Below are 11622 nucleotides of genomic sequence, written 5' to 3'. Positions count from 1 at the left end.
TGGATGGATGTGACCAGTATGTTTCACCTTATCGTAGAATCAAGAGCTGTAATTATTGTTTAAAACTCATTTAAGATTGAATTGAATTTTTTTTTCTCTAGGAGATTCACGATTCTTTGATACTTCATCATTGGAATCCTTGGATATTTTTAAGAAAGATGCAGGCAGATAAGCAAGATCAGCAAGAGGTGAAAGGTTACCAAGGTAAGCAGGAACCTAGAGTTAAGTTACGTTCAGGTCAAAGATCAAAGTTCAAAGTCCATTTATTATCAAAGTACGTATACATTATACAACCTTGAGATTCCTCTCCTTACAGGCAGCCACAAAACAAAGAAACCCAAAATAACCCATTTTTAAAAAGACCGTCAAACACCCAGTGTGCAGAGAGAGAAAAATCTAACTTTGCAAACAATAAACACAAGCAAATAGCATTCTGAACTGAAATCCAAAACGAGAGTCCATCCACAGACCGTCAGTTCAGGCATATTTTCAATCTTGTCCATCATCTGAACATCAGGTTCAGTTGCTTCAATACGCTCTGGGGACTGGACCCCACCACCTTGATTCAGTCTGTACTCGACCTTTCCAATTCAGGCTGGCGCTTAAAACAATAGAACCTCGGGTCTGTTGCCTTGCCTCACCTTGGTTCTGCTGCATTGAATATGTGCTGTTGTTAGCTGCAAACGTGCGATTAACGAAGCATTTAGTTGTTTTCTTTGTTATAGTGGCCACCTGCCAGAAGTCTCTGAGATTTGCCACATCTCAAACCTCAGCTATGATGTTGTTGAATGATGGAGCAGGTTTGTGGGGCTTTCTGCAGTTCCTGTTTGTCTGCATGAGAAACCCCGATGTATTTTCTATAGACATGGACAAGTAAGAGAGTGTTGCTGCATTTAAACAGCTCTCTATGTCACTTTTGTCTCATTACCACTGCTCTGAGATGACCATAATTAACACAGATTACAGTGATACCTCATTAGTTTAAAAATATATGAAATATGGTCTTAGCTTCTCCCATTGTAGAAAATTTATACATTTACAAGGATTATGCAGAATAAAATAATCTTTAACCATTTCCATTTGTCATGAAACGTTGAGATCAGATCTTTCTATGTTGTTTATATAAAGTTTAGCCCTTGGGTTACCACGGTAACGATTTACCATTCCTGAAGCACGTTTTACCTGAGCTTAAAATGGAGGAATTTGCTTATACTGTGTCAGCTATGGAGGTAATTAACCCACAGCAAGAATGCTGCCCCATCTCCCCAAAGTGTGCTTTACAGATGGAATGAGCTTAGCTGCATGTAGAATCAGTTCTTGTGTTGTGTCTCCTGGTTCCCCTCATCACAGATCAACTGACCAGGCCTCAAGCTCTGGAATCCCTCCATTTTGCTTTACTCTTTCTGCTCCTTTGAGGCACTTCTTTAAAGATTAAGCCAGCAGTTTACTCACAGGCCAGGATCTCTCCTTTGCAGCTGGGATTCGTAAATCTGGCTGCAGCCCAGAATAAACCCTTGCTTGCTTTATCATAATGAAGGCACTGCATAAATTCATTTTTTAGCGGTGACTGAAATGACAAACATTCTCCACAGTCAAATTATTGTTTTATTTTTGGAGAATGTTTAATCTGCTCCTAATTCCTAGCTGGTGAGCATGTGTGTATCCTGGCTAACATTTGTCCAGATACAGTCCTAGTAATGTCCTGCAGTCACTGGGTGCCAGAGTTTCCATTGGTTGAAATCTGAAAACTCGTTCTCCCTTCCCACCCCACACTTCCACTGCTCTCCTATCTATACAGCAAGGTCTGGAGAGGCAGGTTGTAGACAAATGGAAAGGATTAAAGACCAGCTTCATCATTTTTCTATACACATAAATAACAGTAACTATTTCTGGTGTCACTTTTCATAAGCTGGAAGTCACTCCAACAGTAGCCTCCAAGAATTCCAACTATCGGTCGCAGTCCCTCCAACCACGAGCGTTCTTTCCAAACTTATAGACCAGTCTGCGGCCATCCACCCTCTCCAAGATCTCACGTTTGTAATAATATCTGTCAATATAAAGAAATCCCATCAGTGGTTGCATGCGGCTCTATATCTGACTCAGTTTAAGGAGAGAATGGACATAGTATCTTGTGGCAGCTGTGGCAAGGCTAGGGTTAACATAATGCCCAGGCGAGGATAGACTGCAGACAGCTCAAGCAAGAAAGGTTGTTAAAAAGCAAAGATTCCCTTTCACCTGTGGGAGATGAGATAAGAATATAAGGAAAGGGTTTGAAACACACACACCAACTAAGGGACAATTACTTGACAAAGTATCATCAGATTTTAGCTTTTGTTCCTGTTGACTTTTAACACCTCTATTGTGATTAGCGATTGATCCTACAAATAAGGAACTCAAACATATGCGGTTTACCAAATCATCAATCCATAACTTCTAGTCAACTGTACATAAAAGTAACATTTTTTTGTTCTGACTTTTAAACACTGTGGTGACTGGGGCCATGCTGTTCTCCTTGTGCATATGTAAATTAACATATGATTGACGAATGAGTGTGGGTTTTCAGAGTGCAGTTAATCAGCAATGACAATCTCAAGTCGATAAAGATGGGATGCACACTCCCCACTTCCTTCACCTAAGACATGGTTGCAGCTTTACTGCTATTTAACACCCTTACAACATAAGCCAAGTATATTCACTGTGAGTAAGTAGTGAAGAACACAAATGCAATGTTAGCATTCATTTCTAGAGGACTAGAATATAAAAGCAAGGATGTCATGGGACGTGTCTACAGGAGGTTCACGAGAATGATCACTGGAATGAAAGGGTTAACATATGAGAAGCGTTTGATGATTCTGGGTCTGTTCTTCCTGGAGTTTAGAAGAATTGGGGAAAGTGAGGGGGGGGGGAATTTCATTGAAACCTACGAAATATTGAAAAGCCCAGATAGTGTGGATGAGGAGAGGATGTTTGCAATTGTGGGAAAGTTTAGGACCGGAGGGCACAGCCTCAAAATAGAGGGAAATCCTTTAGAACAGAGATAAGGAGGAATTTCTTTAGCCAGAGGTTGGCAGATCTATGAAATTCATTGCCACAGGCAACAGTGGAGGCCAAGTCATTGGGTATATTTAAAGCATATTATTGATAGGTTCTTGATCTGTACCTATTAGTACCAGAAGACAGGTGAATAGGATTGAGTGTGATAACAAATCAGCCATGATCACATGGCTGCCTGAACTTGCTGGGCCAAATGGCTCCTGTGTTTTACGGTACAATCAATGTTCCCTCTAAGCTGTCCACTTATGTGTGCACTCGTAAGTGTTACTCGCGCACAAAGGAATTTAAACTGTGCACAAAATGTCGCCACCCTCTACCCCGTCGGCATGTTCAGTATATTCCACAATTGTACACAATCACATTTCCTTTTCTGGTTTCTGATGCATCCGGCATTGACAATGTGGAGTTTGTGATGATTTGTCTACAGATGTTAGAACTGGCTTATTTATTCTGCTTTTATTGATCCACTATGTCGAATTCCAAAGAAGCAAAGAGCAAGAAGCACAAGAGAACCGTGAGTTTCTTGAAAGCGGAAAGGCTGCATGAAACAGTGGAAACTGCTACACTGAAAGCTCGTGAGAGGAGGAACATGCAGCTATGCAAAATATTTAGTTAGCATAAATATTTTCATTATCTTGTTCAACTTTATGTCTCTTATGTAATAAAGCCACAAAATTTGTGCTGTATGCAATGATTTCCAAATAAAATATCTATCTGGATGTTTTGTCAACTAGCTTTGTAATTTTATAAGCTTTGATTGACCATTTCAAACATCTTTAATAACAGGTGAAAAGATTGATATTATTACACACTGCCATGTAGTAAATGAGAACTAATACTCATTGATGGGTATTATTTTATTTCTTTTAAACAGTGAACAATAAACGGGACTTGGTAGTTTATTATTCTTAGAATAGCTTCAGGTTTACTTCCACTTAAAAATTCAGGGCGCTCATATTGTCACTGGGAAAAAATTTGCACAGCACAAAATGTTTGTGCACACTACAAATTAGAGGGAACACAGGGAAATCTGTTATCATACAGTGCAAAAACTAGCCCTTCTGTCTACTGAGTTTCCACTGACCATCAGCCACCCGGCCACTATTCACACTTTATTCCAACCACAATTCCCCCAACACCTTCACACTTGGGATAAATTAGCCTTCACCCCTTTAAAATGTGGGAGGAAACCCAGATGATCATGCAAACTCCACGCAGACAGTGCCAGTGTTCGGGATTGAACTCAGGTCGCTGGAGCTGTGAAAGGACAACACCACAGTGCTGCCCCACTCAACTTTCACATTTAATTGAATAGATTTGGTCTTGAGTACACAGCTGATTAGCTGGCCTGTCCCAATACTGCAGTCCTGTGCCACACAATACTCTGAAATGTTGGAGGAAATTCTTTTCCAGATTGGTGATCAGAGTTAAGTATTACGTGGAGAATGATTCATCCCTGCCCTTTCTTTGTCTCCTACACCTCGTATGTGTTCACTCATTAGTCAGTCACACCCCAGGGTAGCGCATAAACTCCTTTGAATGCTGTCAAGTGTCGGCTCGTGTTATTTAATAAACCCACACATTTCCAGCTTCCAAATGTTAGGCAGAATGTGTAATCTAAACAAATATCTGTGAAATTATGGACAAAATCAGTCATTTAATATTTGTGTAATATGCTTGCTGAGCATGTTGTTAAATACTTCACTGGATTAGCATAACCTCCAAGTTGAAAACAAACTAAACATTGGAACACACTATCACTTACAATCAGCAAAACAATCTAAATCCGGTTTAAGAACTCTCTGGTAAGTTTACTTGCTATCCCCCGACTTCCTCCATTTAGATGGTGATGGATCTGTTGCCTGGAAATGTGACATCTTAACTTGGACTATTACCTTATGGGTGCTGGGAGAGAATCTAGAATCTTAATAGTCAAAGTGTCTTCACCACATATATTACTGAGGCTCGAGAAGATTCAATAGCTTCTTTGGGATAGAGTCTGATTTGTTTCCACTATGCTTTTGTGGGTACCAGGTTGGCTGATGACACCAAAATGTTTCTTGCATATTCTGCTTTAGAATAGGGGAAGCGGGCAGGGTGGGACATCCCTGAGATGGTGCATTCCTTCCACTACTTAGGAGAAGGTGCTTTGAATTCCTGACGCATCAACTCAATGTTCTCAATACATTTCCAATTGCTTCTTCACCATTTGACTGGTCCTGGGCTAAAGATTCCCAGGAATCAGCAGGAATGTCGCATTTCTTCAAGGAGACTTTGAGCACTCCCTCTTCCCACGCCAGTGCCCAGAACAGAGGCTGGGCATGTGAAAGACATATTCTGCCCGACAGAGCTGACGGAGTGTAGCAAGGGCCCCCGTGCTGTGGATGTGGCAAAGGAGAGCACGCTGACACTGATTTGCTGATTCTGTGGAGGATTTTCCTGAGACTACGTTAGTGGCATTCTTCCAGATACCCGAGGTGCCTGCTGGAGGCTGTGCAGGTCTCAGGAGCAATAGGAGGGAACGGAACATGTTACCTGATGGACAATGAGGTCTTGTTCTTCATCCCTCAATGTCCAAAGGCTGATTAATGAGAGGGCTGAGAGCTTCAAGTTCCTGGTCTAACCATGCTACTGCCATGGCCAATGCCTCTACTTCCCAGGAGGCTAAAGAAATTCAGAGCATCCCCTTCAACTCATATCAATTTCTATCGACGCCTCGCAGGAAGTATTCTGTCCGGATATATCCAATGTCCGGATATATCTGTCCGGATATATATCATGGGCAGAGCAGTTGCTATGGCAACTGCTCTGCCCATGACCACAGAGCTATGGGTACAGCCCAGCCTCCCCTGTATGGACAAGTAACTGCACAAGTAACTGGCTGGGGAGTTGGTGCAGGGGCAGGGTTTCAGATTTCTGGATCATTGGGATCTCTTCTGGGGAAGGAATAACCTGCACAACAAGAACTAATCACAGCTGAACCGAAGGAGGACCAATATGCTTTTGGGCAGGTTTTCTAGAGCTGTTGGGGTGGCGGGGGATGGGAACTGGAACAACAGGGCTGGGGATAGGGTAGTTGGTATACAAGTAGATGCAGTGTGTAGTGAGACTGTGAGGAAGGTCAGGCAGGTCAGCGGGCAAAATTACAGTCAGTGGGATGTATTGAAGTGTAATATGGAGGGGGGGAATTGAAAATAGTGGTGAATACAGAACTGAAGGTGTTATATTTGAATTCACACATATACGGAATAAGGCAGATGATCTTGTAGCACAATTAGCGATTGGCAGGTATGACATTGTGGTCATCACTGACTGTGGCTGACAGAAACCTAACATCCAAGGATACGCACACAAAATGCTGGTGGAACACAGCAGGCCAGACAGCATCTATAGGGAGAAGCACTGTTGACGTTTCGGGCCAAGACCCTTCGTCAGGACTAACTGAAAGGAAAGATAGTAAGAGATTTGAAAGTAGGAGGGGGAGGGGGAAATGCGAAATGATAGGAGAAGACCAGAGGGGTGAGGTGAAACTGAGAACTGGAAAGGAGGACACATTTTTAAATTCCATGTCCCATTCCCATTCTGATATGTCTATCCATGGCCTCCTCTACTATCAAGATGAATCCACACTCAGGTTGGAGGAACAACACCTCATATACCGGCTGGGTAGCCTCCAACCTGGTGGCATGAACATTGACTTCTCTAACTTCCGTTAATGCCCCCCCTCCTCTTCTTACCCCATCCCTGATACATTTCGTTTTTTTTCCCCTCTCCTTTTTTTTCTCTCTGCCCATCACTCTGCCTGTTCTCCATCTCCCTCTGGTGCTCCCCTCCCCCTTTCTTTCTCCCTAGGCCTCCCGTCCCATGATCCTTTCCCTTCTCCAGCTCGGTATCACTTTTGCCAATCACCTTTCCGGCTCTCAGCTTCACCCCACCCCCTCATTTCGCATTTCCCCCTCCCCCTCCTACTTTCAAATCTCTTACTATCTTTCCTTTCAGCTAGTCCTGATGAAGGGTCTCGGTCCAAAATGTTGACAGTGCTTCTCCCTACAGAAGCTGCCTGGCCTGCTGCGTTCCACCAGCATTTTGTGTGTGTTGCTTCAATTTCCAGTATCTGCAGATTTCCTCGTGTTTGCTAACCAAGGATACACATTGTGACAAAAGGACAGGCAGATAGGCAGAGGGGGTAGGGTGGCTCTGTTGGTAAAAAAAAATGGAGTCAATTCCTTAGAAAGAGGTAGCATAGGATTGGAAGTTGTCAAATCTCTTTGTGGGTGAAGTTAAAAAACTGCATGTGTAAGAAGACCCAGGTGGGAGCAGAAGGCACAGGTTCAGACCGATGAGGAGGGATTTCTATACCTAGAGGGTAGTTCATAGTGAATTATTTGCCATACATCTCTGTGGAGGCCAAAACCTGGAGTATATTTAAAATGGAGATTAATAGGTTCTTGATTTGTCATGATATCAAAGGTTTTAAGGAGAAAACAGGAGAATGGGATTGAGAGTGACAATAAATCAGCCATGATAGAAGGACAGAGCAGACTTAATGGGCAAAATGTCTTAATTCTACTCCTAGGTCTTATGGTGTTAAGGTCTTGTCTTCTCACTGCCTCAGTAAAGCAGACAACATAATCAAGGACTCACAACAGAAGTTCTTCTCCACTCCCTCTCCCATTGGGCAGAAGATACAACCAGGCTCAAGCACAGAATCCATTCTATTGTTATCAGACTCTTGCATGGACCTCTGGCTCTGAGCTCACTGGAGTTCAGTGTGATAGGATGGGCTCACCATCTACCTTGTTATGATCTTGTACTTCATTATTTGCCTGCACTGCACACTTTCTTTAGCTGTTACACTTTATTCTTCATTGGTAGTCTTACCTCTGCCTAGCCCAATAACTTGATCTGCACAAACAATACGGACAACAAGCTTCTCACTGCATCTTGGTACCTGTGACAGTAATAAACCAATTCCAATATGAATCCTCAACCCTAATGCCACCCAGGACCTTTTCAAGGACATAAACTGACGAGCAACGTCAATGGTGCCACCAGTGATCCTTTACTCAAGAATGGATTTGCAGCTACTGATCCATGCCGTACACGTCACTTGTGTCCAGTGTCAATAGAAGCACAGTAGCCAGTACTCTGGAATTTTTGGATTATTTTGGATCCTGAAAGACAGATCCATTAATAAATTACCTTAATCTTATAAAGAGCAGGAAATTAATCTTCTTATAGATTTCTGTTAAAATTGGGTCCATAATCAGTCAGCAAACAATCAAGAGAATATTGGCATTTGGAGTTTTATTTTATGAGAACAGTGCCTAGGTGTTCCCACAACCTCTGGACTCAAGTTCAAGGACTCTTCATCTCAGGTTCTCAATATTTTTGTTTATTTATTTATTATTATTATTTCTTTAATTTTATTGAGTATGTCTACAAGAAAACAAATCTCAGGGTTGTATATGGTGATATATATAAACTTTGATAATAAATGCACCTTGAACTTTGGAGAGATACAATTTGTTTGTTGTTGTAATGTTTACCATGTACTGAATCAACATGGGATAGTGTTACAACAGGTTGTTGTAATCTCCTACAAAACACAAAAACTGAACTGGTACTGCTGGGTGAGCAAAACGTTGGATCTCATGAATCTCAGCCCTCACGGGGACGTGGTGACCAATGGTTTCATTCATTGTTTGCCTGCATCAGGTCTTGCTAAGTTGATGATGGAGCGGTAGTAGTCATGAACTTCATCCCTCTGAGTGGAATGTGGAGATGGTTTGTAGACTCAGTGAGCTGAGCCTTGAGTTGGACTGGGTTACAGCCCTCAATCGGAGGCCTGGGGAGGAGATCGGCTCCATCTGTGAATTTAATGGGGATGAACAGATTGTCCCAGGAGCTTTCACCTTATGAATGGGGTAAACAGTGTCCCAGGAACTCCTAAATCATGAATGGAGGCAAACAGTTTCCCAGGAACTCCTACCTCATGATTGGGGGTAAACAGACTGTCCCAGGAACTCCTACCTCATGAGTGGGGTAAACAGTGCCCCAGGAACTCCTACCTCATGAATGGGGTAAACAGACTGTCCCAGGAACTCCTACCTCATGAATGGGGTAAACAGTGCCCCAGGAACTCCTACCTCATGAGTGGGGTAAACAGTGTCCCAGGAACTCCTACCTCATGAATGGGGTAAACAGACTGTCCCAGGAACTCCTACCTCATGAGTGGGGTAAACAGTGCCCCAGGAACTCCTACCTCATGAGTGGGGTAAACAGTGTCCCAGGAACTCCTACCTCATGAGTGGGGTAAACAGACTGTCCCAGGAACTCCTACCTCATGAGTGGGGTAAACAGTGCCCCAGGAACTTCTACCTCATGAGTGGGGTAAACAGTGCCCCAGGAACTCCTACCTCATGAGTGGGGTAAACAGTGCCCCAGGAACTCCTACCTCATGAGTGGGGTAAACAGTGCCCCAGGAACTCCTACCTCATGAGTGGGGTAAACAGACTGTCCCAGGAACTCCTACCTCATGAGTGGGGTAAACAGTGCCCCAGGAACTCCTACCTCATGAGTGGGGTAAACAGTGCCCCAGGAACTCCTACCTCATGAGTGGGGTAAACAGTGCCCCAGGAACTCCTACCTCATGAGTGGGGTAAACAGTGCCCCAGGAACTCCTACCTCATGAGTGGGGTAAACAGTGCCCCAGGAACTCCTACCTCATGAGTGGGGTAAACAGTGCCCCAGGAACTCCTACCTCATGAGTGGGGTAAACAGTGTCCCAGGAACTCCTACCTCATGAGTGGGGTAAACAGTGCCCCAGGAACTCCTACCTCATGAATGGGGTAAACAGTTTCCCAGGAACTCCTACCTCGTGATATGGGGTAAACAGTGTCCCAGGAACTCCTACCTTGTGATATGGGGTAAACAGACTGTCCCTGGAGCTTCTACCTCATGAATGGGGTAAACAGTGCCCCAGGAACTCCTACCTCATGGCACGGCTCAGCTTCTCATACGTCATGCTGCTGTTGTTTTTCTTCTTCCCCCAGAGCTGAGCCACAGCCTCGGACTTGAGGAAACGGAAAACCCCCTCAGATCGGTCTTCCCACTTGATCAGTCCAGGATTCTTCTCTGAGTCCAGGAGGATGTCACGAATAAACTCCCACAGATGTGTTCCCCTAGGGCCTGAGCAACGAAAGGTGAAAGAGGGTTTCAGCAGGACTTCTCACGACATTAATGCTCTGAAACTCATGGAGAACATTGTAAATGGTGATTTTTGGGAACTGACAAATGCAACAAGCACAAGGAAACAACTGGCCAAATTCTGGTCTAGTCATTCTTAAGTGCTTGGAAAATGCAGCCATTCTGATGGGCAGCTTGTGTGGACAAGCGATACCTGCTTGATGCACTCAACCGGTCTGATTTGACTATTGATAGAGAGCAGGAGGGGAAGGCTGGGTGTGGGGTAACAGGGCAAGTCAGGATGTCAGTCAGTAGGTAGGCATATCTTCACAGGGTATCATTCTGACCCTTGGCATCTCCAAGATTATCCAAAGGTAATTGAAAAGTTAGCACTGGGTGGGTGAAGGTCAGGAATACATGCACAGAGGAAGTGTAGTGCAGGTAGAAAAGTCATGAGCAGGAACCATGGCGAGGTAGTCTGGGAGATCAAGAGTTCACCTGTTAGCGTATGAGAGGTCTGCTCAGATCACTTCTATGCTTAAAGCAGGATAGACGCTGACCTGGAGCAAGATGGTACTCATATTTTCAAGCTTCTTTTTTTATCTCCTGAGGTGGAAGGAGGAGGAAGAAAGAATGATTGGGGAGGGAGTGTTGATTATATTTAATAGAGCAGGAAGTGTAGACAGGGGAAAGGGGGGAAAGGGTGGTTTGTATTTTGAAACACTGGGCTGTGTTTATGCAATTTCTTGGGGTTTCGGGCAGAGCAGGTGCCATATCAGGTTGCGATATGTCCGAACAGGATACTCTTTAACTGAAAAAAATTGGTGAGGGTCAATGGAGACTTGTTAAATTTATTTAGCTTCCTTAGGAGGTAGAAATGTTGGTGTGCTTTCTTGACCATGACTGGATCAAGACACATTGTGGGTGATATTTCAATAGGAACTCAAAGCTGTCAACCATCTCCACCTCAGCACCACTGACACAGGCAAAGGTTGCTCAGCACCCTGCTTCATGATCAGCTCTTTGCTTTTGCTGACATTGGGGGAGATTGTTCTCCTGACAGTATGCCACTAGGTTCTCTATCTCCTTTCTCTGATCATGAGGGGTATGTTGTACACTAAGCAGACCCTCCTCGAGCTGGCTTCCAGTGCCCTATTCAACAACTGAGCCTTTCCCAAGAAGCTAACAACTAAGCTGTGTTGAGGAGTGAGATGAGAAATGGTTCTACTGAGGATGGACTGTGCTCTCTACTGAGAGGGCCTGCCAGGTTGGCACATCAGTCACAGGGAGAGCATGGATGTCCCTAATACAGTGTTTGTGGTGGATCAGTCTGTAAACAGAGCTTCAGAATGAGTCATCTGTGCAAAGTTTTGGTAAGAA

General features: G+C 43.9%; 1 protein-coding gene across 1 annotated transcript in view; it reads right to left on the bottom strand.

Annotated features, from left to right (window-relative positions):
• Positions 1–245: 245 nt before the first annotated feature.
• ehf (ets homologous factor) overlaps positions 246–11622 on the bottom strand; it is a gene marked incomplete at its 5' end in the record, with an annotated part of 146751 nt that continues 135374 nt past the window's right edge. The window contains 2 exons of the mRNA XM_059974009.1: positions 246–2047; positions 10050–10245. Coding sequence (XP_059829992.1) covers positions 1948–2047; positions 10050–10245 — 296 coding nt within the window. The remainder of the gene's footprint in view (positions 2048–10049; positions 10246–11622) is intronic.

This window comes from Hypanus sabinus, chromosome 7, assembly GCF_030144855.1.
Source record: "Hypanus sabinus isolate sHypSab1 chromosome 7, sHypSab1.hap1, whole genome shotgun sequence".
Taxonomy (NCBI): Eukaryota; Metazoa; Chordata; class Chondrichthyes; order Myliobatiformes; family Dasyatidae; genus Hypanus; species Hypanus sabinus.
Note: the sequence above shows the minus strand (reverse complement) of the source record. Positions and strands in the feature narration are given on the sequence as shown.